At 49.5% G+C, this 27,475-nt stretch overlaps 1 protein-coding gene across 5 annotated transcripts in view; it reads right to left on the reverse strand.

Annotated features, from left to right (window-relative positions):
• The window catches only part of LOC135919705 (inositol 1,4,5-triphosphate receptor associated 2-like), a 222,017-nt gene that overhangs the window by 18,099 nt on the left and 176,443 nt on the right, over positions 1-27,475 (reverse strand). For 4 of the 5 annotated variants that reach the window (XM_065453557.2, XM_065453558.1, XM_065453556.1 and 1 more), the window contains exons 28-31: positions 7,722-7,752; positions 5,036-5,176; positions 4,058-4,192; positions 1,501-1,656 (exon numbers count right to left, since the gene is read on the reverse strand). In XM_065453557.2, the coding sequence (XP_065309629.1) occupies positions 1,501-1,656; positions 4,058-4,192; positions 5,036-5,176; positions 7,722-7,752 (463 nt within the window). The remainder of the gene's footprint in view (positions 1-1,500; positions 1,657-4,057; positions 4,193-5,035; positions 5,177-7,721; positions 7,753-27,475) is intronic. The other variant, XM_065453560.1, reaches the window with a different exon arrangement.

Genomic DNA, 27,475 nt, shown 5'->3' on the forward strand with positions numbered 1-27,475 from the left:
TACTCGCTTATCTCGTACGCTGGCACTTCTTGGAAGCGCTTCTTGCAAGCGGCGCATTTAAATTGAAGGGAATAGCGCGGCCGAGGTGCGAGATAGGCAAAGAAGTAAACATCAGCTTGGAGATGAAGCAACGCCGCAGGACCTGGCAGCGTTAGCGAGTCCGTATGGTGCAGCGAATCACAATGCATTCCGGTGCGCAGTCGTCTACACTGGCCTCGGGTTACCGGTCAAAGCAGGTTTCCAGCACGGTTTCGGGAAGCTATGCGGCCCGAGGAGAAGATGACAAAGCACCATGCTGGCAAACTCGAGCAAATGCAACGGTGATCGTACAACAGCCTTGAGCAGCATCAACACATCCAGCAAGGAAAGCGACAAGCGCTACATACTGCGGAGTTCGTCAAAAAAGTTTCGAAGCCGCGTCGCAAGTTACGAGAAGCCAGGCAGTTTCACGGTTCCAGTTACACGTCCAACACGCTTCCGAAGCTTAGGTGAAATGATACGTTAATTACATTTAAGTTCCCGGATTCTTAAGTGATAAAACCGCGATGTGAGTTATGAGGCACGCCGTAGTGGAGACTCAGTATTATTCTGATCGCTTGGGGTTCTTTAACGTGCGCCTAAATCAAACTATACGAGCGTTTTTTGCATTTCGCCCCCACCGAAATGCGATCGCCGCAGCCAGGATCGAACCAGTGGTTTCGAGCTTAGCGACGAAACTCCATAGCCACTATAGCTAACAAATTGAAACAAGGGAATGGCGCTGTATTGCTCCCATACATCGAAGTAAATATTCGAGGATGGGAGGTCTTAGGGCACATCACCTGTTAAAAACTCCTAGGTGGGTTCATTTTCATTTACAGTGCAAGCCACCGCGGTGGGCATGTGAGAATGTGAGAACATACAGTGCTGTCGGTACCACACCCTGGCTTCATTCTAATGTATTATACTATAACACCTGAATATTGGAACTTTAAGAATTAATATATGACGGATGACGCAGGTGGCGACGATAATTCTATGCACGTTAAAGTACACAACACCCAACGACAAGTCAGATCGCGAGCGACGTGGCTTCGCAGCTTTTTCGACAGTCGGGAGCACCAAGCACGAGCAAAAGCCAGATCTGGACAAGACGTGCGGGCAAGCCGTGCGCATCATCGGCTAAACACCGAAGCTCACAAGCATGCAACAAGCAGCAGCGGCGGCGGCGGTGGCAGCAGCAGCAGCAGCAACAGCAAACAGGAACCAGCGAAGCGGCAATGACAACAGCCTGAAGCTGCGAGGGAGGCAGTGGTCAGTCGCTCGCACGCGGTCGAAGCGGTGCCAGACGAACCGAAGCAAGTGCAGGCAGACGACACGACGTGGCGACAGACGATCCCTAACGGTGCAGCAGAGCAACAGACGTGCAGAAGGCAGGTGCGAGCCGCGTGCTTCTTGAAGCGGCGGCGACGTGAGACGTATACGGCAGCAGCGGCAGTAGGAGGGAGGGAGGCAGCGCACCTTTGCGGGCGTCACGGTGGCCACGTCGTGCATCAGCTGGCGGTCGAGCAGCAGCTTGCGGGCGTCCTCCAGTTCCCGGTGCTCCCGCTCGGAGGCGCGCTTGAGGTTCTCCACGTGCGCCACCATCACCTCGAACGCCCTGCTCATGCGCTCCTCCTGGAGGAGGAGGGGGAGGGGAGGAGCGGCGCCGCGGTCGGAGGCCGCGAGACGTTACGACGACGTCACAGTAAACGTCACGGCAGCGCGTGCCGCCTCCTGGCGGCACTGACGCGAACACAGCGCAGCGCACACAACGAAGACGTTTCGTCACAGGCGACGTGTGCTCACATTGACAGGATTGAGAGTGCCGGCGCACAGGTTGACCGCTGACCTGGCTTCACTATGTCACGTGACGTCAACTGGACAAGTGATTATAAGATGCTGCTCCGCACAAACACCGCAAATTCACTAAAAAGCAACAAGAGGCAATTACAGTGCGCATGGTGTTAAGACTCGCATGGTGTTAGGCCTGGTGTAGGCCTTGCGATAAAGCTGGCACTACACACGAACGCAAGGTTTAGACTTGCTCTGCAAGAATATCGCTAGAATAGCAGCTTGGGCTTGTTAGTTTTGCATCCTGGTGTTAACAGCTCAAAATGTAGACGAGACACGACACGAGAGGACGACACCACAAGCGCTTGTGGTGTCGTCCTCTCGTCTCGTGTCTCCTCTACGTTTGGCGCTGTTAACACCAGGTCTGCAAGAATACCTTCGCGGCGTCGATTGTGCAGTGGCGTCGAGCCACTTGCAAGTGTATGGCACACGCCTGACGCAGGTTTTGACTTTTACCTCAGAAGACTTGTAAGCCTTGTATATTGAACTTGGGATACTGCTAACGCTGCATCTTTCGAGGCAGTAGCAATATATAAGTAACTAGTGTGGGCATTCCTTAAGTTTCATTCCAGACAGTTGTTCTTGAAGAGCTTTATTTCTACCAAGCTGTTCATCGCTCCCTCCTCTCCCTCGAACAAAAAAAGAATAACTAAATACTAAGGAAGCATTCTCGCGCGGAACGGCAAACAAAACAGTTAGTAAAAACGCTAAACGGCCATTAGAAATAACTTTCTATATTTGGTTACCACTTAAAGCGGCGGTTTCTTCCACTTACACAAAAGAGCAACAGTTCCTTTCTATTCACCGAGAAGCACGCATACAAAAAAAAAAACGCCAGGAAAACCAGGGTCCAATTGCTTCTCAGAAACGCGGGCGGCGCTGCTAATCAGCCCACAACACTGGGATAATGACGCGCCTCGCACAAGTCACGTGGTCCCCCTCGCGGTAGCCTACACAGGGCAGTCGACATCTCGGGAGCCTGGCGGCGACCATAAAGTCGATTACGCCCACCTTTTCTGGCAAACTGAATTAAGGCGAGCTCGTTAGCATCGACGTCCGTCAGGCCCTGCGGTGCCTGAGGGCAACAGGCCAGCGATAAGCGGCAGCAAAACAGCAAAGCGTGCGTCCCAGTAAGATTTAACAACGCCTCCTTCCTTGTACACTGTGTGACCGCAGGGAAATTCTCCCACCGCCATTAATGAATGCCAATGGAGGAAGGTAACCGCCAGCAATTATAGACCGTCGGTGCGGGGGGCAAATGGACGCTGGTGTGTACGTGAACAACGAAATGCGGCGTTTCACACCCTTGAGCACGTGGCGCGCACACGCACGTCACGTGACACGTCACGTGACGTACCGGACGCAGCTTCTCACCGCGCTAGAGTAGGGAGGGAACACGGCGGCCACGATAACGTCGCAAACGCGTACAGTGTCTGGCTCTCTGACGGTCACCGCTTTTTCACCGGATCATCACCATTATATTATATTATATATATATATATATATATATATATATATATATATATATATATATATATATATATGTATATATATATACAGATTTGTGCTTCGGCGCAAGAAGCGCCCGTCGTACTGCCACGTTTACGTGTTTACCCGGCTTTTCGACGTGTAGTAGACCAAAGATGGCGGTCACAATGACGTCACTGCAAACCATCTACAACGGCGTATTGGACGCTGCCGGAAACTGCCGAAAGCGCAAACGCGATGAAAGTTTCGAGACATATCCGTCGGACGTTTGAACCGAAACAGCCGGTAAACCCCATGTATAGCCTACAAGCGCACTTTCATTGCTATGAAAGCATACACACATGCCAGCACTAGCAGTGTTTGCCTGCAAGTATCACCTGTATCACTACCTATAGCAGCTGGATGGCTTAAATACGTTTCTTTTCAGAAGGGATGAAGTCTGGGCCAGTTGGTACATACTTGAAGGAAAAAAAACCAGCAAAAAAACACAAGGACAAGAGGAGAGGAGAAGAGGAACCTCTCCTCTTGTCCTTGTGTTTTTTGATTGGTTTTTTCCTTCACGTTTCTTTTTTTTTCTGCCAGGCGATCAAAAAACATTCGCACGTTTTTTTTCTTTTACTTTACTTTACCTCGACTAAAATAGTGTTCACTCGTAATGAGAGCCTGTTACGTTGCTATGAGAGCACCGGGCACGTACCTGTTGGACGGCCCCGTACACCTCGGCCTGGCTGGACACTCGGTCGGTGGACTGCTGGATGACGTCGACGTGGTTGCGGATCTGCGCAACCACCTCCCGGACGCGCTCGTCGTCCGTGCACAGCGAGTCGAGGGTCTGCTTGAACACCGCAAGCGAGGTGGGGAGGTACGGAAAGTGGGAAGAGCAAGCTTCAATTATTGGCCTGTTTTGAGAGGTCCAATGATCGTAAACGGCTTTTACCACAACCCATTGTGCACACCCTGAGCGTCAATAAAATGCGACACAACAACGAAATCGTTGCTTCACGAACAGGTCAATGCGCCCGCGAATTTGAAACGATCGACGCGCCTCTTCACAAATAAACGCATTTCTTCGTGGAGCCCGTGGTGCGTGCGGGGGTGCTGCCGCACGCATATTTGCACTGCCGAAAGATGTGAACACGCAGAAGAGGCGCCAACCACAGCCTCCGAGATCGCACCGTCCGATCTCGAAGGCCATATCTTAACTGAGGAGCTTCCCACAAAAAAAATCACGAGAAGAAACGCGGGCGCTAGTGTCTACGGGAACCTGCAACCGTGGCGGCTCGGCTAGCACGGGAACGATGGTATATAATACACGGAGTAGCCTACTATTTGTCGTTCCATGTTCAAACGGCCTTGTCACATTGAACATTCTTGTTGTTGCTATAAATGCAACAATGTGTAATGATTATACATATACCCGGAGCATCTTCTAGCCATCTGCGCGTTCAGATAAACAGGATTGCTCCAATATTTAGATCAATAAAAGAGTACAAAGCGCGCTGGACAACAAGCCACAATAACGTCCGAAAGCCACAAGCACGAAGCTCAGACAAATCCCATTCACTAACCACCATTCCTATGCCAGCGAAACGATCGCAGCGCCAGAGATCTCTCTATAGTGTACGGGAGACTCTGCGGCGCCTGTAATACTATACACACACACACACACACACACCTGCGCGAGATCCCGAATGGCGTTGAGCTCGGCCTGGATGTTGCCCTCGGCGATGTCGCGGTGCCGCTGGTGCAGTTCGAGTCGCTTGGTCAGCGTCAGCCGGTCGGTCTTGAAGCCCAGGGAGAGAGTGGTGAACTTGTTCTGCGAAGCAGATACGCAGCATGCGAAATCGAAACTATGAGGGAAGCCTAATTCGTTGCGAGAAAAGAGCTAGCAGTAACAGCACTAGTTAGTAGTAGTAGTAGTAGTAGTAGTAGTAGTAGTAGTAGTAGTAGTAGTAGTAGTAGTACTAAAAAGTTCTGTATGAGCTCCAGTGATTCTACAAGTTATCCGTACGAATAGTGCGGAAATTACGCAGCTTTCTCTGGAGGCTGCAAGGAGGGCCTTGTGTGCTGTGCTGAACTCTACAACTGGGTGGATGCCTCATTTTCCCTCAATTAAAAAAAAATGTCTGAATGAACTTGTTTCAAGTAGGTACATCTCCGGTGTCCTTTCGCGAACAAGAATTCCAAAGCCATATGGTTGGAGATTGAAGAACTGAATGTTTTTGCAAACAGCAGTAATTTTCCGTAATACTAGACCAAACATCCGTAAAATCGTATAACGAGCCCGAATTCGGAAACATTACAAAAAATTCGGTTGAGTTTCCAAACTACGATTATCACGTAACAGCTGATAGGGTCGGCGCAGAAAGCAAGCGAATGCAGTCGAGCAGAAGCAGTAATTACTATAACAGTAAGATTGAGATTTGTACACGATATATAGCAGACGTATAGCCAGGGAAATTGGCGGTTAGATCACAGCATTTCGACATGAGGACTCGTCTTCGAAGGGAAAGGTACCTCGCATAAAACTGCACATCATCACGTTCTCACGCAGATACCCACAGACGGGCCTTGCTGGCACAGGTCTGGCGTTCTCGGTTCCTCGTCGAACTGACCGAGTCGTTTGTCTATGTAAACACAAACATCATGTCACCACCAACGAACACAAGAACAAAAGCTAAGCGTCGATCGACCCTGTATTTTCCGTCGAGGCCATTTCATCTGTAGGCATCGGTAATCCCCGGCTTAAAACAGCTTTCCAGTTCCGCGATAAGAAGCTTGTAGGACGACCACAATAGAGTGTTTTAGTTGAGCGTGTTTACGCTCCGCTAAGCAGCTGAGCGGAGCGGAAACGCGAATGCGCATGCGCCGTCCGCTTAGCCGTAAGCGGGCTAGCGGAGCGAAAACACAGTCCGCTAAGAAGCTGCCTGAGCGGAGCGTGCTGCGCAGCGGTTTGGCTAGCGTTGGTGTCAGAAAGGATTGGATTGGATGTTGAAAGCAAGCGCGCTGGCTATCACGTGACGTTCCCCAAGACGGCGCTTTATTTTTCATTGGATAAAATGGACCGGTAACGCAAATGCACGTCTATATACTTCATGGAGAAATAAGTTATATATATACATATATACGTTTTACTGTTTAAGAGTGATCTATATGTGTTTTTATTTTCTTTCATTACCCTGAATTCGGCCAGGGGGCGCTGCAACTACGAGAGGTCTGCTCCGCTACGCTAAACGTATAACTAAAACGTTAAAATTGCCCGCCGCTCCGCTGTGGCTTAGCGGGGCAGCTCGGAGCGGAGCGTACCGTAAAGACGCTCAACTAAAACACTCTAATAACACCACGCGCTCGCTGGCCGGAACCGGTTACCGACAGGTCGCGGTAAAGTGGTTAAGGCAAGGCGGCTAAGCAGGCTAGCATTTCTGTGATCGACGTCGAGGTGTGCAAGAGCTCCACAATTTGTACGCCGTTCCATTTCTGCATCGTGATAGACGTATCAATGCTGCACGCACAGCGGGGAGGGGGATGGGACGCGGCCATGCAACGTGCGCCAGGCGTGACGTCACGAAATGATGTCACGGTCACCGCCACGGGCGCAGAAGGTTATGCACACAAAGGCTGCGATTGTGCCCCAGCTATGCTGGCAACGTGTCATTAATAAGGCATGCGCGAGGTCGAAATACTTACTTCCGCTGAGCTAAACTGCCAGCAATAAAACTAAACGAGCTTCGGTCCTACGTTCTGTGTTACAGCGAAAACAGATCCAGCGCTCCCTTTTGTGTGCGAAAGAAATAAAGGAAGCGGCTTGCGTTTAGAGAAAGTAATATTCCAGTGACATACAGAAGTAAATCTCCTACATGCCCAGAAATTGTTGCCGAAACTTAAAAAAAACACATCTCTAAAAAAATAACGGCGCAGAATACTTCGAACCATACAACAGAATCAAACACCCGCGTCATCGCATTCGTGCATTACTGTGTTTCGTGGTAATTACATCTTTAGTAAATCCTAACTCGTCTAAACGGGAAAAAAATTCATAGGAGACCACATCGCTATTCCGTACGCTCTATATATTCCAAGATATAGCCTTTGAGACGCGTGAAGAACCAACACTTACCCTCGGAATAAAATTTCTTTCACGCGAGTTCTCTAGCAGCGTTATTCACAGAACATATTCAACTCTTTCCCAAGTCATCCGTAACACCACACTGTGTCAACTTGGAAGTTTAAGCGTGTTGTGAAAAGTCCTGCTAACGTTCGCGCTGTTCCTCCCTGTAAACTGCGGCAAGCGCACTCAGCGTGCAACCTTTCAAGGAGCGCGCCAACAAGCTTAGGCGCACAATAGTTGAAATGTGACTCACCTCGATCTCCTCTTCGGTCAGCTGGTCCGAACTGCACGAAAAGAAAGAACGTCAAAGGTTAAAAGAAGCGTAACCGAGTCTTAGCAACAAGCAACAAGGAATTCGACATTAATCCAGCTAATGCCACGCCATGGATAGGCTCCGAAATACACAGAGGAAGAGGTATGTAAGAAAATCACCGGAATGACGAATTCGCAGACAGCATATATGAACTTCGCGAAAAGCACAAGAGCCCCAACAGAGACAAAGCAAAACGGTAGGTTCATTGCAAAAGGTCCGAGTGCTCGTCAGAAAAGCATGCTGAAACAAAGCCGCACTCGATACATATGGTGGCCGTGCGACGGTGATAAAATTCTGCTCCGACGCCATTAGCAGCTGTAGACTTTGCCAACCTTAAAATCTGAGACACTACAGCCGAAGCCGAAACACAGCAAAACGTTGTAAAAATACAAAAAACAAATGTTTTACTGTTCAGGCTGTTCACTGATCACCAAAACATCCACAGACTTAGTTCTGTAGAATTGCTGCGAACAGGCACCGCTCTACTTCAAGGCCGCGCCGCCATACAGAACACCTTCACCACAGACACACCGAAATATTGATGAAATTCTTTCACGGAACATTCACACAACAGCGCCGAAATTTCCCACTGCTTGTATGGTGTTGGTGGCGCGACGCTGTGGGTAGGTCCGAACAATTCAGCAAGTAAGAAAAAAAAAATGAAGCTCTGAAAAATCGGTGAGTGGCCTGTGTTTCCACAAAATAAATTTTACATTGATCCCAATTGAAGGACACAGTGGTGAAATTACTGGTGGCATTGCGACGATTTGAATGCAAACTCTAAAAATTGGGCATCACTCGAAAAATCGTTAATGCTAATAGTCTAATATTATTTAATAATCTAAAAATGCTAATAATCGTTAAGCCACACTGCGGAATGACCTTCGGTAATTCCCTTTGCACTCCACTACCCCGCAGCCTTTCCCGCGTTTTCCGTGCCGTGCTTCCCCATTTGGGGAACATGCCCACCCGCCAAAATGTGAACGTGTTCAAAAAGAAAAAAAAAACGCAGTCAGCGTGAAAAGAAGCTATGCACGCGAAGAAAACAGCCGGAACTCGACGACACACGCTCTAGGTTGATGTTGGCTATCCTCGCGGCTTGCCTTCTGTGCCTCCTCCCCCGGCCATTTCTACAGTGGAATCGGATTTCCGCGCTAAACATCCCCAAATGCTTCCCCCACCACCCCCTGCCATACTGTCCTGTAGGAAAGGGCTTGCCATAAGGGACCGAAGGCTCGAAAGGCGCAAGTCGATGGATGCCTCTCTGTACTGTACTTTCCTGTCCCTGGAGTGACATCGGTATGGAAAGACACGAGAAAAACCTTCGTCTCAGCGCGTATACGAGACAGGGTCGTACAGAAGACAGCAAATCTGGACTACAGGGTTCTCTCTGCGCATGGGAGTGTGCTGGATTACTTCCTTTCGCAGCCTCGAAACTGGGCCTAGGCGTGTTCGACAGGTAGGACACACCAGTCTACAGAACGACGGCTTAGCGATCTCACTGAAAAGTACATGATTATTGCCTTCTGCGGACATTAGCCCATATAGGGCGGAATCAGTAGGAGCATGACGAGCAAGTTTGCAAAGAAGGAGCGCGAAGCGAGTGATGGAACGCGAAATGATATCCGTGTATGGTTGGCAAGACGATTGAAGCGTGGCTACGCGGAAGGTGCCCGCGAGGTAGAACGCCTTTTAGATAATTTTCTCTCGAGCCTTGACCCCCAGCAACATTAGTGTTTCATTTGCGCAGCTATGCAGGTGTGAACTACACCAACGACCGCAGATGGTATAAAGCAAGCAAAAACGTAATTTACTTTATTTTTCACTTACATTAAACGCATAATACGAGCTCTTCCGCTCGACTAGAGAACGGGGTTAGAAAATAAGAACAGTTCACAAGCAATATGCACCAGCAGAATTAATGATCACGTATCGCATCGCCGACGCCACTAAGCACGAGGACGCGAAAAGGACTCGCCCATAATTCACGTGGTCTATTCGTTACGCCAGCCGAGACAGCGCTCACTGTAGTGCCGGAAAAAAAAAGGCGAAATATAATACCAACAAGCCAGGAAAGGAAACCCGCGCTCGCGGTAACTAACCTAGCGTCACCACGCCTGACACCGGTAACGATACGCCTTGGCACAGCTAAGAGATGAGAAAAAAAAAATAGAAACGCCTCGCCTGAATGGATCCAACATGCTCGAAACGCGAGGCCACAGCTACACAGTCTTTCATTACACCGTCGCGTAAACACACGCCATCTCTCTCTCTCTTTCTCTCTCTCTCTCTCTCACATGCACGAAACGCTCGAAACACACACACACACACACACACACACACACACACACACACACACACACACACACACACACACACACACACACACACTATGTTGCCTACACGCTTCCTTATACGGCAAAGTCGTGAGTAGCCGTATTTCAAAGGTATCACCTCAAACTAAGAAAATGCTGGGAGTACGTTTCTGGCGAGATGGAAGCCTCTTCGTGCTCTTCATTAAAAATCTCCACGGTGACACAACGCGACAAATGTGAGGTTAGCTTCAGCGGCAGTTCTGCTGCAACCGTCGAAACAGCTGGCGGAAGCGCCAAGGCCGCGCCTGCAACCACGTCTCTAATCACGCGACGTCGGCCCGCAACCAAATACACAATGGGCACACAATACGTTTTGCTTTTCATAATGTTTCTTTCTCGTTTTTGCACCTCAAGGAGGACGCGTAAGACAAGGGAAAACGTCGCAGAAAAAACAATAGCAGTTTCACCCGAAAGGCGAAGCATCGATTGCGATAGCAAACAATTATCCAGCTATGCGAAGTAAGGGCAGCAAGTTCATCGGTCCTATACACTTGTGCACACGTTCGCTTACTAACTAAATTAACAAACCTGGTGCCATGCGCGCACACGCAAACATGAACACACGTCCCTCGATGACCACGGACACTCGCTGTCAAACCGCTGACGTGAGGAAGAGGTTTGACACCGCATTCACTAGAGGCGCTTTTGTACCGCTTTGAAGCATCTAACCCGTGGCTGAGTGGTAGCGTCTCCGTCTCACACTCCGGAGACCCTGGTTCGATTCCCGCCCAGTCCATCTTGCAAGTTGTTTTTATTCATGAAGTGCCTGCTGGGATTTATCGCTCACGGCCAACGCCGCCGACGCCGACGACACCGGCTTTTCTGCGACACGAGCTCCTTAACGCTATCGCGTTAAAATGTCGCCCTTGGACCTTATACAGAACGTCACGGCGGCGGCAGAAATGCGCTGGAGTGTCCATATAGTTGCTATCGCAATAACATTTTAGGCGCGTAACATTGGGACAGGAAGGCAGCGGTGAGCATTAGACAGCAAATGGGGCAGCCGATGTTCTATAGCTGGCATTAGGAGGTGGAAAGAAAATGGAACTGCGCCAGATATATGCAATGCGTGCAACACATAAGCGGTGGTCCATTATAGTAGCAGAAAGGGTGCCAAGGAAAGGGAAGCGTAGGAACGGCAGTGCGATGAACTCAAGAAACTTCCTGGCACTACTGGAGATCACCGGGAGAAGTCTTCGTCCTGCAGTGGACATAAATCCAGGCCGATAATTGATGACGGAATTGCAGTACGCACTCAGACAAGCCAACAAAAACTGTATGCAGGACAATAGAGCCTTCATCAGAGCTGCTGCACTTATTCGGACGTTACAGTACAAAACCCACACGGATCGTCACCTCGCAAACTCCCCGTACTGTCGCTCTCACTACAAAGCGATATTTTCCTGCAGTTGAAAGTGAGACGACTCCCTTCCCTCACGCACCCAACTCGCTATAAGCTGTTAAGCTCGATTCGTAGCGCAAGCGAAGCGATGCCCGCAGAACCGGCGGCAGTCGTGACAAGAGAGGATTAAGGACGGCGACCCAGTGCCACTCGTTCGGAGCTGCGCGATTGTCCTCGGCCGTCGTAATTGCCTGCTTTCGTATGCAGTGAAACGGGCTTGTTGGGAAAGCAGCGATTAAGGAAGCAAGCAGGAATGAACGGACAAAAAAAAAATTAGAGGAAGCGACGGAGCGAGATTGGGTTTTATCGCCCGTTCGCAGAGGCCACGCTGTGCCCTTCGCGACTTCGGCGCTGGAAGAGCGTTCGGAATCTCATCCGGCGCTGGCGGGAAGGAGCTCGGAAATACCGTTGCAGCCTCAGCGTCAAACACGCGTTTCAATTAAAACGCGAAAACATTCGCGAGGTTAGCATAGTGCATTGTCGTTGTTTGTAGGCTATGTTCAGCTTATAGCCGGTCGCGCGCATGGCAGTAATTTGGTGCAGAACGATCCAAACGTTCCGCAAGGCAAGTTTCACCGCAGACTAAACGGCCCATTCCACGCTCAAACGAAGACATACTGAACCATACGGTCGAGCATGTTCGCAAGAACAGCCAAGTTGGTTTTCTCTACTTTTTTTTTGTGCGTGTGAGAGTGTGTGTGTGTGTGGGGGGGGGGGGGGTTACAGCAAAGGAGTATTGCCAGAACGACACAACTAGATTGACGACGTATTTGCGAAAACCCCCTACAAAAGAAAGAGAAGGAAAATGAAGAGCACACATAGAAAGACGATAATCAATTCGCGACACGGGAGAGGTAATTAAGCAGGTCGGCCTATAATCCATAACATGCTCTACCATCCCACTCATGCACCAAAGGAAGACAAAAATGTGATTCCACCCGCAGGAGTAAGATTTTTTTTTTCTTTTTTTACTATACGCCAAGGCCCCTCGCACAAGCATACGTTGGTTACCTACACCAACCGTACACTCGTTCGTAACAGGTGAAAACAGGTTGGCCAACCTCGGAGGAAATGAGAGCCTGGCGTGCATAATATAGACTCGATAATTGGGCTTCGGAGGAACTCCTCCTCGGAATCAATTCGCTGCCGACGAACGATGCCAGAACAGGAAAGTAAAGCCGCGCGGGCTCATATCGCGGCGGTTCAAATAAACGGCGAGGAACACACGCTCAGCTCAACACGCACGCCCCATCACGCTGCCATGGTTACGCAAGTGGCGAAGGAAAGCGTGCGACGCGCGGAAGCTTTAATTATTATTAACGACCGTACATAACCACGCGCGACAACGCGGGTGTCGCTAAGCAGCGCAGCGGGACCGGTCGCGCGAAATGGGTGCCGTACACGAACGTGCGTAGATTGAGAAGGATTTCGGAGACGTGACTTACGACGCCCCGGGGCGTCATATATTATGCGTAATCTGTTCTTTCAATCAGGACGGAATGACGTCACGGTACACGCATACAAAAACCTCAGGGTATACACGCCACGCAGATTTGCCGCCTTACTACCGAAGAGGAAACCTCCCAGATTCACGGCTATACGCACGTAGGTTAATACGTCCCAGATTCACGGCTATAAAGTAGGCTAATAAATATTGTGATCGACAATAACGTTACTTATTCTTCGCTCCCGCACTTCGTAGCCGACCGAGTGCGATTCTAGCCTGTACAAACAAAACGTACAGTCCGGTACACCATTAAAGAAACACTAAAGAGGGACAACACGTCAGTATGCGAGAGTTTTAGAACGGCGTTTGCAGCCAAACGTAAACGCGCAATGCACGTAAATAAATAGCGTCGTCCTTACTGCGCATGCTCCGTACGTTACTGGGTTACTACTGTTCACGTACGCTATGATAAAGTGCACGCGTAAGCAGAACCATACGGACCAGGAATTTCCCGATAAAGGGGGGTTTTCTCCTTCCCCTACGAAGGTAACCCGAAATTGAGGACTGCGATCCAAGCTTGGGCCATTTGCGAACTTTCCAGTTGCGTCCTCAATTTCACTTTGTGCGTCTTCATTACAAATAAATCGGCTTTCTTTTAGCGAGCCTTTGGCCTGCATACTTGTGCTCACGGGTGTATGTTATTTGGCGAGCTTGACGCAAGTAATGTTGACGTACACTAAGAAATGTGATTGTCGAACATGGTGGCACCCGTGGATGCCGACCGTTTCAGTGTGTTCCGTTTAACGCACCTAAGGCGACAAACGGCATTCTAAACCTGTAGTATTTCGATACATAAAAGGTACACTGCAGTCCATTGTTAAATGAGGCACTAAAAAAAGAAGCAATAAATTAGTTTCGACAGATAAACGTATTACTTCGAAATTTTAGTTTCCTTAATTTTGTGGCGATAGGTTGATTATTGAAAGAGAAAATGGAGCTCGATGTTCGGTACTTTAAATTCCGCGCCCAAACACCAGCGCCGGTTCGTCACACTGACGTCATGCACTTCAAAGCGTGTTATATAAGGCTTGCTGCGACTCTGTAAAAGCTATTAACTGGCTAAGTTCCGTGTTTGGCTTTCTTTTTTTTTTAAACGGTACAACGAAGTCCATCTTTGCCGATGTAAATATTAACCAGTTCCAAGCATCCGCCGTCAAAACCCGTCACACTACAGCAAGCTGTGCGGGAACCTGTTTTGTGTTGTTCTCATTTTTGACGCGAACGTGTCTTGTTTTCTATTCTTGTTTTTGCACCCTGTCTGGCTCACAACACAACGCCTCCACTTTGTTTTGGTATCGTACAAGGATAATTCGTAAACACAGCTCAAATTATTTTTTTCCCTCTTTAGTGAAAAGAAACTCATTAGTGCAGAGCTCGTGCTACTCGTGCTACAGTAGGGCTGATTACAATTTTCATTTTAACAATATATAGCCCAGTCTAGAGGTGAGTGAGTGAGTGAGTGAGTGAGTGAGTGAGTGAGTGAGTGAGTGAGTGAGTGAGTGAGTGAGTGAGTGAGTGAGTGAGTGAGTGAGTGAGTGAGTGAGTGAGTGAGCGAGCGAGCGAGCGAGCGAGCGAGCGTGCGTGCGTGCGTGCGTGCGTGCGTGCATGCGAGCTAGTATATAATAACCAAACTCACAAAAGCTGCAAGAACTGTGCTACTTTCGAAGGAAATCAATGTATTACGAAGACCGTGCAATACTTATCGTTCCACTATACAGAGACGCTGTTTAAATAAAATTACCGTTAGCTCTCGTAAATAGGCGCCGGCCGGTGGTATACACATAAAACAAAGCGCGCCATACGTTTCGTACAGGCATGCTTGTGGTACAGCGCTTTCTAGTGGGCTTCACCGACGTTCCCATACAAGGCACGTAGCAATAGAAGCAATACAAATGTAGAGCAGACATGGCCCGACGTTAGGCCCGAACGACCTCACATTGAGTATAGACCAGTCCTGCTTTCATTGCTGCAGTTAAGATTGCTTACATTTGCGCAATTTTAAATGCCGGCGCATTGACACGAAATAAAACGCGGGACGCCTTCTAGGTTCGTTACATCCGAAAAGATACGGCAGGTCATAGAATATACGAAAAGACACACCGACATAATACAGGAGTCGTAGGAACTCTGGCTATCACACGCTTTTCACTGGTAAAAAGAAAAAAAAAAGGGGGGGGGGTGCCACTTGGCAAGTATCAAATGTTGGGGAAACTATTACAGGATATTTCAATTTTGACATTGAAGTGGGTCTAGCAACACTGTACCTGACGCGCCACGTTATCGTGACGCTATAGTGCCTAGAATATATTCTAGGCACTATAGCTTGACAGGCATATATTCTAGGCAGTATAGCGACGCCATGAAGCAGCAAAATTTGCGGACCTCTTGGAGCTATGAGGCGTATAGGAAGTGACGACACTGCTGGCACAGAAAAAGCTCAGAATGATGCCGGTGCCTCTTCCGGTTGCACTCTCGAGTGCCAGCCCCCAACAGTCGCAGTATAACGGGAGCGACCCAGTGTTTAGCGACGTCACCGACGCGTCCAAGCCACCTGTGTACCGAGACAGGTTGGCAGAAGCAAGTATCATATTGCTTACGGCTCTCTGACGCTTGTCAAGTTTTCTATATTTTTTTTCTCAGGGTCAGGAAGGTTGAACCTTTGCTTATGGCAAATAATGACAAGTCGAAAATGTCATGTCGCCTGTACGGTCGAAGTGGCTCCACGTCACGGCGACCAAAATATACCGCGTAAGTGATCGTAGCATTTTAAATAACGCCAGCCATCGTCGCAAGCAGGCTAATAAAATAAAATGAGAAGCTTATCAGACTTAGTGCTGCCGTATTTGAATTCGTAGACTAAGGTTGAATAAAAGCTTAGTCATACTGCGAGACTCGACCGGCGCAAAAAAATGCGGCGACGGTCCGCTAGTTCCCATATTTTGTGTATGTATCAGAACAACAAGAGAAGCAAAAAAAAATCGATAAAAGAAAACAAATTTCGCATTGAAAAGATTGCGCTGGGATGAGAAAGTCTGCGTGACAGGTTGGACAGGAACCTCGGATAAGGCCATCATGTCTAGGTGACCTTGGCTCATCGGACTGTGACCTGGGTACGTTGAACAAAATTGAAAGATGAAAAGCAATTTTGCTCGGTTTCAAAGAGGGACGGTTATTTGTCGCAATCATCCCTTTTAGTTTCAAGCAATTGATTCCCTCCCATCTCTGCAGCAACTACGCAGCTCACTCGATCACACTGCTACATAGAGCCGTTATCAAAATACATACTCTATATTTAACAAAATTTGCAGAGACATGATTTTCACACACTCATTTAGCCTGTATAAAGAAATGAATACCGATAACGGATTCCTTAATAAGTGCGCTTATGGCATGCTTTCATAAAAGCAAGTTTAGTCATGCAGACCTGGTTCACCATTATAAGCTTCAATGCTGTCTACAAAAAAAGAGTCGTTATAAAGTACGTTTTTTAAGCTAACGTATTCTGGTCCGCAAACTGCCAAAACTGGTTTTGCGGACAAAAATCCAACGCTATAATGTCGTCAGAAAAGCGTAACTAGATCACGTATCAAGCAAAACATAAAACCCTCTATTGAAATTTAGCGTACAGCGGGAGCGCGTATTGTACCCAGCGATAACATGAGAGCATAGATAACCTGGCGAAAAAGTAAAGGCGTAAAAAAAAAGGAAAGCTAGAAAGCTAGAAGTCCCCGGCAAGAAGTAGAACAATGCATACGCGTGTTTCCTCTGCCATGTCCACACGAAAGGAAACAATGCACGAAAACAAAGTGAGCACAGATCGAATCAGCGGTCTCGAGTCTCCCAGCCTTGTTAGGTTCAGCAAACGACTCAGTCTGGCTTGCGTCTACACGCATTCGTATAAAACAAATTGAGAAACAACGTCCTCCTTCTGAAGTGACACTGGCACATGTGCAAGGGTGATAAACCCCCTTGTATATATACCGGGTGTTTTATTTCAAGGTTAACATAATTTGCAAATGCCCCCTGTGGCATTTAGAAAAAAAAAAAAGGTCTACTTATTGAGCTGAAATACTCAATAATACGTGCTGGGGAAATAATTGAACATAGGCGCCACATCGCAAAGCTGCACCGGTAGGTGAGAAGCGCTACTATGCGTGCAATAATATGTTTCGTTATAACACAAGAAATTAAGATCCCGGTCTCTTCATGTCACACCCGCACCGTGGTAATGTCTGTATGCTTTTCTGAATTTAAAATTTTCCGTTACTTTTTGGAACAACTGGCATATTAAACATACCAAAAGATAAACGTTGGTACCTCCGTGCACAGCCAAGCCAAAATCTCGTATTAACTATTAAGATTACCGCCGTAAATTTTACAACGTTACTCCAATCAATGTTCGACCCCGACTCAAATAAAGTACACATCAGCACAATCCCCCGCGGCAGACCTCGGCAGAAGTGGTCACTGTTTCATTATCACACATGGCCTCCGAAATTGGAAGCCATATGTGTGATCACGAAGGCCACGTGTGATCTTCCACGGCCATTCTTGAGAACTGCGCAGCGTCTTCATGAGTCGAGGGACCACGCTGTGCTCAACGCGTTGGAGTGGGTTAATAGCTTCGAGTCGAGGACAGTTTGAGAATGTGGGGGGTGACAAAATCACCGAGAGATGACAACGATATTACATCCAACTCGGAACGGCAGCGACGCATTCCTTGGGTTTCGTCCAAGAACCGTGCCAGCGATTCCGTAAGCTAGAGAATGGCGGGCTTTCTCGTGACGTTGAAGCGGGTGGTTAAGACAACCTCGGGCACCGTTTGTAGGGCAAACATCGTAGACTACTAGCAAAGCACATGTAAGTATACGTACACACAAAAACAGAAAAGAAAGAAAGAAAGAAGGAAAGAAAGGAAGAAAGAAGGAAAGAAAGGAAGAAAGAAAGAAGGAAAGGAAGAAAAGAAAAGCAATACGCTCGCAAAATGCCCGTTCTTCCAACTCATCCGCCCGCCAGACTAGCGCCTATTACGGCCGCCGGAATAGACAGCACAGCTGTTGCGTGCCCTTATGTGGGGCACGGTCGGCGGCAGTCGCTGCCTGCACGTCGCCGGCCCGCAATCTTGCTAGAAAGCGCACGCGCGTGACCCGCTTTCTCTTTTGCTTTCGTTCGGAAGGCCGCGTTATATGCGACAGCACTCGAGCCCTTCCCGCCAATAGCACGTCGGGTTTTACGCCCTCACTATTGGCGTTTCTCAGAAGAAACCAACAGAACGAACGAGGAACTCAGTTTTTTTTGGGGGGGAGACATGTCGTACACGGAGAGAGCTAGCGCGCGGTCCAAACGAGAAAACGCCACACGCAGGTGCGTCTGGGAGGCTCGCAATGAATCGCGGCCTGCCTCCAAGGCGCGTCAACTACACGTGCCCGCGCTGCGGTCGCCAAGATGTCAGCGACGCTGGGCGCTCCGTCGTGGAGCCGCAACAGCCTGTTCACACTGGCGATTTCAGACGCGGAATCGCGAGTCGCCTCGCGATTCCGCGTGCGTAGGTGTGAACGCTAAAAATTCCGCGTCCATTCCGCGAGGTGAACGGGTACTACCGGAAAATTTTGACAAACTCCCTTACACACCGCTTAATAAATGAGGCAGATGAAAGTGTAAACGGTAAAAAGAATGTTTTTTCCGTAAATGTTAGCAGGCCTCTAAAGATAAGCTTATTTGTAAAGTTGTTGCTGCCCAATTGTGTAATGTGTAATATCTGTCCAGTGTGCACTTTTTACCCCTTTAATGACACTCTCCAATGGATAATTATTTCTCCACATAAATTATCTTAGCATACACAACACTCACGGTTCACGCCCAAATGTGTCACTGAACGGTAGCTGCAAAGCTAGTTACAGAGGCCAGCAAAATCCCAGCGTTGTTCCATGGCGCGTGAAACCAATTCATGCCTAATTAAGGCCTACCGGGACATTTCGCCAAGTTTATTTGCCCGCGCTGAATGTTTAGCGGTTTTGCTGCACGGGTGTCTACTTCGATTTCCGTTCTTTCTATAGCGCACCTATAAAAGCTGAAGATCCATTACCATCTTGCCCAAATAAGCGACCAGTGAAACTGCGGAGGTCACCAATGCTAATCTCTCCGAAAGGAGTGACGGGTGAAAAGTTGTAGACATTATGCCATTGAAAAATCCCGTATGCTCTACACATCCCCCGTATCCGCATAGTTCCTATATATATATATATATATATATATATATATATATATATATATATATATAGAGAGAGAGAGAGAGAGAGAGAGAGAGAGAGGATCCTCTATGGAAACTTCTGACTACATGACGTAAACAAGTGACGTGAGGATCGGCTTACGGATCTCAAGCGCCGCGAACAGTAACATACCGACAAAGAACCCCAACGTTGGGACTAGCGGAGAACTGAGCTCTAAAGCGGCGACTAGTCCGAGCCTGAATCTGGGCTTATTGAACACGACAAAAGTAACTGTCGCGCTGTTCCCACGTGGGCACACATGGAACGTATGCTTATTATGCTGTACCGAAACATACCTATATAGTCACAAGACACAGACCAGCATGCGAGTTGCAATCGCGCGCTCCCACCATTCATTGTGAATGTCAGTAGCGTGTATGCGGAACCGGCAGTAGGGCAAATCTATGGCTGCCCCTACACAAATGTCACACAGAGAAGACTGAACTTACGGTACCTTTAAGAGGCAGAAAATATTCTAGTATGGAGGACGCTATAAAACCTGTACAGTCAATTCTCGCGTTTGCACCCGACACGTACGATCAGACAGCTGCGAAAACTCCGGATTGCCAAGTGGGCAAAGCGCACTTTCCCAGGCGAAAGAGTGAGAGAGAAAGGCTCACCTGTTTCGTATGGCGACCATAAGGTCGTAGAAGCTTGTGATGGGCCCGGGAGGCGGCTCCATGGCGTACAAAAATCTACAACTTGTACAACAGCGTAACAGGCACTCGGCTTTCTCCTTCAACAGGTCATCCGCCAACTCTCTATCTGCGTCGGCAGTGTAGTTCCAGCGGGACAGCAGTTGCGTAGAGCAGGGTCTGGCGCCCGTGCATCAAGTCTTCGAACTCTTTCAACAACCTCTTCCTGAGTGTGTAACTTAGCCGAGCCCTTGCCGAGCGCGTCGCCTTCGGCGGGGCCCTTCTCCGACGAAGTGTAAACAACGTCCGCGCCTTCTTGCCCGCCTGTCTGTGAGAACGGCTTTAGCAAGCAACGAGCACGCACCGAGCGGCGCCGGCTAATTACTGCCGGGGCTCTCGTTTCGCGCGGCGCAACAGCGGTCGCTAGAAACCAGCTGCACGCGCGAGACCGCTGCCCGGTACGGGATGACGTCGCGACTGGACGCGTGACACACACAAACACGCGGCTGACGGAGAGACACGGTTCACATATCGGCGCGCAGCTCGGCGAACCGACAGGTATAAACATCCGACCGACGCGAAGTCGACACCCTCCACCTCGCTGCGGAAAAATACACGACGACGGTTTGTGAGGGTGACGTTGGCGCGATCTGACAAGTCGTCGTCAACTGTCCGTCTCTCCTTGTAATGAAAGCAGTAAGGAAAAGGCCTCGACGCGCAAAGCACGGCTACATACACAAGTCACTCGGGTGTCAAGTCTGAGCAATCGTGGCACCGTGGAAGGCCGGTACAGGCGGACGGACAGGAGTCGAGTCACCGTCGTATTCACACAATGCCTGTCAAGTCGACGACGGCGCGATGTAGGGATCAATCCTGCCTATGACGGGGCAAGGCCCGAACGCTGCTTCCGTCAATCGGTAAAGAGGGGGTGGTAAACGGGACCATAAGTTAGGTCAGATTAGTCGCTTCGCGGGTTTTGACTGGCGCCCTCCCACCGTTCCTCCTCTTTATTTCCCGGACATAGAAACACCACCCCCCTCCGTGGTCAGCCTTGTTAAGGTGACGGTGCCGGGGAAAGCGAGTGCAATATACAGCGCGCTCAGTCTGTTCTCCTTGTCCCAGTTACGAGTCGAAATCGAAAGTCGGCGATCAGGTAAGACCGAGCGCGCGGCAACCGGCACGAGGTCAAAGTTTGTTGCCTCAAACGAGGCACGGGCGAAGAAGAAAGCGACGGCAGTTCAGTGAAAGTCCCAAACGCCCACGATGACGTTGCGACAAAGTTGCTCGAGCAGCTTTTGACGATCCGTGTGTCTCGAATTCGTTGTACAATGAGACGCTCTCCTTCGCGAAGATCACGCAGCTCCACTTAGAAGGGAAGCACCGTTGGCGAACAAGAAGTGAATCCGTCCGTGAACCGCATTCGCATTGTGCAAGCTGCACTGTACCGGTTTTCATGGGAATGAAAAGCTACAACTCGGCAGAGATGGTAGGAGAAAGGCCACCGCATATGCCTCAAATGCAAACATCAGAATAGCGCAGCCAAACTTCAGGGAATCGTGCGCACACAACTACCAAACAGCCGCCTCCGTGGAAGATTAGACCCCTCTCGCGCGCCCGGTAGGGTAAAAGTGACGAGAGGCGTTCTTCTAGCGGGAAATCAATGCCGGCCGCTAGCCTTCGTTCTACGCGATGCTTGCCCTAGATCTACCGTTCCAGCTTCAAGGCGTCCAAGAACAAACAGTTCACTCGATAGAAGAGCTCACAGCAGCCGAACTGATGACGCACTTCCAACGGTGAAACGCATCCGTTCTTGAACGAACCACAGTGGTATTCCGAGTACACCCGAAGGTGGTCGCACAGGTGGCAAACCCAGAGTCCTGGCTGTAGTATTCGACGCCTGCCCGCCGAAGAAGGCTCTCGCAAACGCTGACACGCATACAGAGCCTCGCGGGCTGCCTTCAATTCACGGGTGTCACCGCACACACAAACACTTTTCACGACACTCCATAAACCAAAGAGCGGAAGGGGGATGGGGGGGGGGGGGAAGCTCCAATTCAGCCGAAGACGAACGACAGCGGCCTTTGATCAAGAGGCCACGCGTGGAGGGTCGCGATTCTCTTTCACAGCGCGAGAGAGACACCGCACGCAACCTGAGAACCGAATTCTCCTCGATGCCACCTGGCTTTCGTGAGAACGCGCCGGCGACACACCGAAGGATCTTCCACGAAACTTTGGAAAAGACTGCTGCCGCGTTTCCGAACGCGAGGAACGGTTGCGAGGTCTGCAACTCGTGTTTTCGCGATTCCGCGCTGCTCCTCCCGTCCGTTGGCAGGTGGGAAGACACAGGAACTCGAACAAAGAGGAACCGGATGTCACAAGCACACTGAGCAGCAGCAGTTCGCCGAAGTTCCGATAAGCAGACTTCCAGAACGACAGCCCCACCGGTTAAGAGGACGGGGAGAGCACGCCTGCCGCACGCAGAGGCGCCAGCGCGAATGGTTACAGACGCTGGCTCACGGCAGCAGCGGTAGTGGTGGTGCCTCGCCTCCGGCAAGTACTAGGGAGGAGAGAGGAGCGAGAGTCGAGCCGCGGAGGAGGAGAAGCCGAAGCCGAGGCAAGACAAGGCGCTCCCGCGCCGCTCGCGCCGTGTTGTGCCGGGTGGCACGGCGGGGGGGGGGGGGGGGGGGGGGGGGGAGAGAGAGAGATCGAGGTGGAGAGGGGGATTTCCGAGCAATAAAACGGACGCGTTAGGAAAACAAGCCCTCCCCCCTCCACTTATGACGACCTCATAACACAAGACGCGGCCACAGCGGCAGCACAAGCCGCCGACGCGAGTATCTGAAAACGCGTCGGGTCGGAACATCAAAGGGACGCCGCGCGATTCGACACGTCACGGAATAAGAGACAAACGAATCGACACACGGCTACCAGGGCAGGAGCGAGTAGGGACGGGCCGTAAATCAATTAAAACTTTCTTTCGGCGGCTTTAATTGGGCCACCGAGGCTCCGCGACGTCGTTCGAAAGGGGCCTGAAGAGCGTCCTGCAACTGAATGATCGCGGTGTGCCGGCGAAGCCTTTGTTCGAGCTAAACAGCTGTTCGTAAAAAAGCGAGCGTGCGCGACATACAAAGAGGAAACGCGGATCGAGGAAGTGAGACGTATATACCTCGCCGATGCAAGATCGCAATATCGCAAACCGGGACTGCAGCTCGTGAGAGGATGCGATTATCAAGAGGGGAAGTTACAAACCCGAGAGGAAAGGTTCGCGGTATAACGACAGCCTCATTGCTACACACAACTCAACAATGGCTGCGCAATGGCAATGATCGATTTTGTTATTGAAAACAGAACACTGCCACAGCTACCTCTGATAGAACAGCGCCAAACGAATGATAAGTGAAAATGGTAACAATATATGCTGCGCAGTCGAGAGGGAGAGAGAGAGAAACGAGAAGGGAAGGGTAGAGATGTTAACCAAGGACGTGCCCTAGAGACTTCTACGTACAAATGGGGTTACACAGAGAAGTTCACGAACAACGTCAGCGTAATCAAAGACCTGTTTTCCGCGTTTGACGACAGGGAAGACGCCAAACGACCTATTAGTGCAGTAACCGGCCGCTAGGTGGACTCGGTAGTTTCGTGAGAAAGTGTAGCCTGTTACTAAAGTACAAGAGCACTGTCCTTAGCGTTAATGAAAGGGGGTGACCAAATGCGGAGATAACGAACGCAAGCCTGAGCAAACCGACTGGCTGTCACGGCGTAGTTACAACAGCAACTATGAGCCAGCCACCGACACGGACTTCCGAGGGTCGAGGTAGTACACTTCGACCGATGAGCGGTGCCAACATCCCAGAAACCATCACGATGGTACAAGGTCGAAACCACGCGTCTCGGGACGTCTAGGACGTCGACAAAGAAAACAAAGGAAAGAAAACCAACCGTCCCAAGGGGCAAGACGACGGCGCGCGGCGAGAGATTTCGCCGCTGTCGAAAGCCCCTTTCAGCGCACTTCAAACCCACGGTCACAAAGACGACGACAACGACAACGCAATTTCAAGCACGCACCAAAGCGACTTAAGTCGGGAGGGAGCACAACAAACAAAGAGATCGAGAACGAGGGGGGAACCAGCGCGCCCACCGCGGGAAACACACCGAAGAAGTTACACGAGATACAAACAGAATGACGACGAACAAGAGAGACTCGGACGACCGCGCGACAAACAGCGCGGCAGGAGAAAAAAAAAAGAAAGAGAAATAATAGGGAGGCGTGCCCGCGAAAGAAAACTTACGCGCGCACACGCAACAACGTCCTTTTTCTCGCGCGCTCGACGATAAACAGCGCGAGCTGCCGGTCCGGCTTGGCTAGAGGAACGGACTGCGCCCAGTTCGCTTGCCGGCGCGGAGAATATACGGCGGGAACGCCAGCGCTCGCCGGAGTCACAGCGGAGGAACCCGTCAGATGCGGCGAAGGGAGCGCATACCGCATCTACGCGAATGTTAGCAACCTCCCGCCATAGAGTTTCTCGCTATACTACCTAGAGAAAAAATATTGGTGCTGCTGCGCTGTGGTGCACGCATGGGAATGCCGGTATATTGTGACTTTGGATTGGCATCGTTCTCGGAGAACTAGGCAAGCACCGTTCCGTCTGTCACAATGATTAATTTTCTACTAAAACAGCACGTCAAAAGCCGTTTTAGCTTTATTATTACACAAAAACGTGTTTTGCTTAAGTACGAGAACTTGTTATTGCATGTACAACTATATGAAACGTAAAAAGTATCAGCGGGCCGCTAAAACTGGCGGACAGACGACAAAATTCGTGCTCGCTTTGGAACAGTTTGTAGTCTGTTCTAGCTTTGGTCTTCGCTTCGTTATGCATTGTAGGTAAATAAACTTCACTGGAATATATAATATGCCTGAATTGAAACATTTCATGAAGTTTTTACTTTAAGAGCGCGTTATTTGTGTAGCCATATCCACGTTTTAGACGAAGCCTCTTACAACACCAACACAACCCTCGCAGACACATATACCGTCATTCCCATGACGGCACAGTGCCCCTAAGGAAACTCCCATAGACGGTGACGCCATATTTCCCTCTAGGTGTTACAGTGAGAAACTCTATGCCTCCCGCAGCCCTTATTCTCCAAACGGGTTGAACGTTCGCCTTGGTGTGGTGATTCGTGACCCTATATAGAGGTACAGTGCGAGGAAGAGAACACGGAAGCGTGTGCGTCTCCTCCTGTCGGTCTCGCCTGTAATACCACGAGCTGTACGAGTAGTCAACAGCTCTTTCTTTACTGCCTCTGACTCTCGTACTTCGCGGTTGTAGTTGTGCATATGGGTATATCCTAGACACTAAAATATCCCTAGCTCTGGTTCGCCGCTGCGACCTCTATGATTGTCTTAAAAACGCCGGCTGGAGGAACTGGACAGCGTTAAGAACATCCCAAATATATTTACAGATAATACAGCAAGCCCAAGTCGGGGCCCTTGAAAAGAGTGGAGCTTCCAAGGGGTGCTTGTAACAAACATGAAGTATATATAATGAAAGGGCAGCGTATGGTAATACACGAACGAAGTTATGTTTACGCAACGGCGACTGTCTAAAGTCATAGCTACAATCTATACGAGATAGTGAGTTACTCAGGAAACAAGCAGTGTCTGACTGGATGCATCTCTCCATACGTCGTGCCCCCCCCCCCCCCCCCCGAAAAAAAATAAAGGAAAAAAAAACGCGATGACAACAAACGATATACAATATAGCATACTGAAGAAACTTGGTGCTCAAAATTGAGGAAACACATATAGAAATTTAAGTACATGCAGCTGAACAACCTTGCGTCCCCATTCAAGCCTTTAGGTGGCGAGGATTTGTACAATGGGTTAGATAACATTATTTAAATTCTGGCGTTTTAGGTACCCAAATCACATCCTGATTATGAGTCACGCCGTAGTGGGAGACTCCAGAATAATTTCAACCACGTGATTTTTTTTTTTTTAACCGTGAAGCAACTGCAGGTTACACGGGTAGCTTTAACGTGATATTCTTAAGGGACTCGGTGTCGCAGAAAATAAGGCGTCGGCGACCCGCGTCCTGAGTCGGACGTCATTGCGACAAAATGAACTATGAACCACGTACACCCAACTACGACCCTGCATGCGGCGCAAGGAAGTTACTGAACTAATTGAATTTCTCAACGCAAAATACGCAGAAAAATCGTAAAGTATGACTTACACACAACCTACAGACATGATCGCGTCGGATTGTAATTTGAATGTACGAGAAAACATTCTGTCACGCAAAACCTAAAAAAAAAAAAATCTGGCAGAGTGACGTCGGCAATATGGTCGCTTGCAGCAGTTGTCACTATTGCAGCGGCCCAGGGTGGCCCCCCATCTCGTGAAGTTTCGTGCATACACCAAGCATAGCACTCGCCGTCACCGTTTCCCGGTGAACTTTACCGTTACGTAAGCTGCAGTTGCCGGGAGGCGTGACGAATCTGTCATGGATCGTTGAATGCTAGCGCGTTCCACTCTTAAAAAGGCGAAGCTTAAGCGTCCTCCAAATTTTGGCATTCTGCCCCACCCCCGGTCAAAATGCAGCCGAAGAGGCCACGATTTGATCCCGAGACTTCATGTTTACAGCAGCGTAACACCAAAGCCAGTACGCAACCATGGCGGGCAATGAGCTAGTTCGACGTTATATTCGCGTGTATTATTATTATTATTATTATTATTATTATTATTATTATTATTATTATTATTATATCGATTGTGCCGTGTCCCGTGCGGACGTAAACGGAGGCTGCTACATTCGAAAATTTACGGTCACCTCGCTTTCTAAACGCCAACAGCCGGCATCCGATCCCTGCTCGCCTCTCTACATTTACGACTCTTTTTCTTTTCTCTCTTTTTTTCCTGCTAAGTCGGGAGCCCGAGCGAATGAGCGTTTGTCGGTTTACGGTGTCGCCGCATACCGGTCCTCTGATAGAGATCGGACACGCCGCCGGGGTTAAGGTCACCAGCGCGCGCGCGGGGCTGGCGGGGGAAAAACGCGCGAATATCGGCCGGGACGAAGGACGCCTGTGCTGCGCAGGCGAAAGCGCGGGAAAAAAACGAGAAACAAAGGTATCGCAACACTAGTTGGACCGGTATACACTGGAGTTCGGACCCGCATGTCGCGAACCCGTGTCTCGGTGCGGCAGTCGTTCATAACGCGTTCCGGAAAAGCTCAGCGCCTGACTTCCCAACGCCATTACGATAACAGTGTTTCAGTCATTCATTGGTTCATTCGTTCTATCGATGAATGAATGAATGAATCAATCAATCAGTTCAAGTGTTTACGTGTACCGCAAACATGCTCTTTCTTCTTCGAGCAAATCTCGTATGGGTGGCGCTAAATATGCACTCATGAAAGCCAGGAATGCTCGGCCAATTCATTGTTACTCATTACGTCCCATTACTCAATGCGACGGCAAGACTAACTCAAGCCTATAACTTTC

The sequence above is a fragment of the Dermacentor albipictus genome, chromosome 10 (genome assembly GCF_038994185.2).
Source record: "Dermacentor albipictus isolate Rhodes 1998 colony chromosome 10, USDA_Dalb.pri_finalv2, whole genome shotgun sequence".
Taxonomy (NCBI): Eukaryota; Metazoa; Arthropoda; class Arachnida; order Ixodida; family Ixodidae; genus Dermacentor; species Dermacentor albipictus.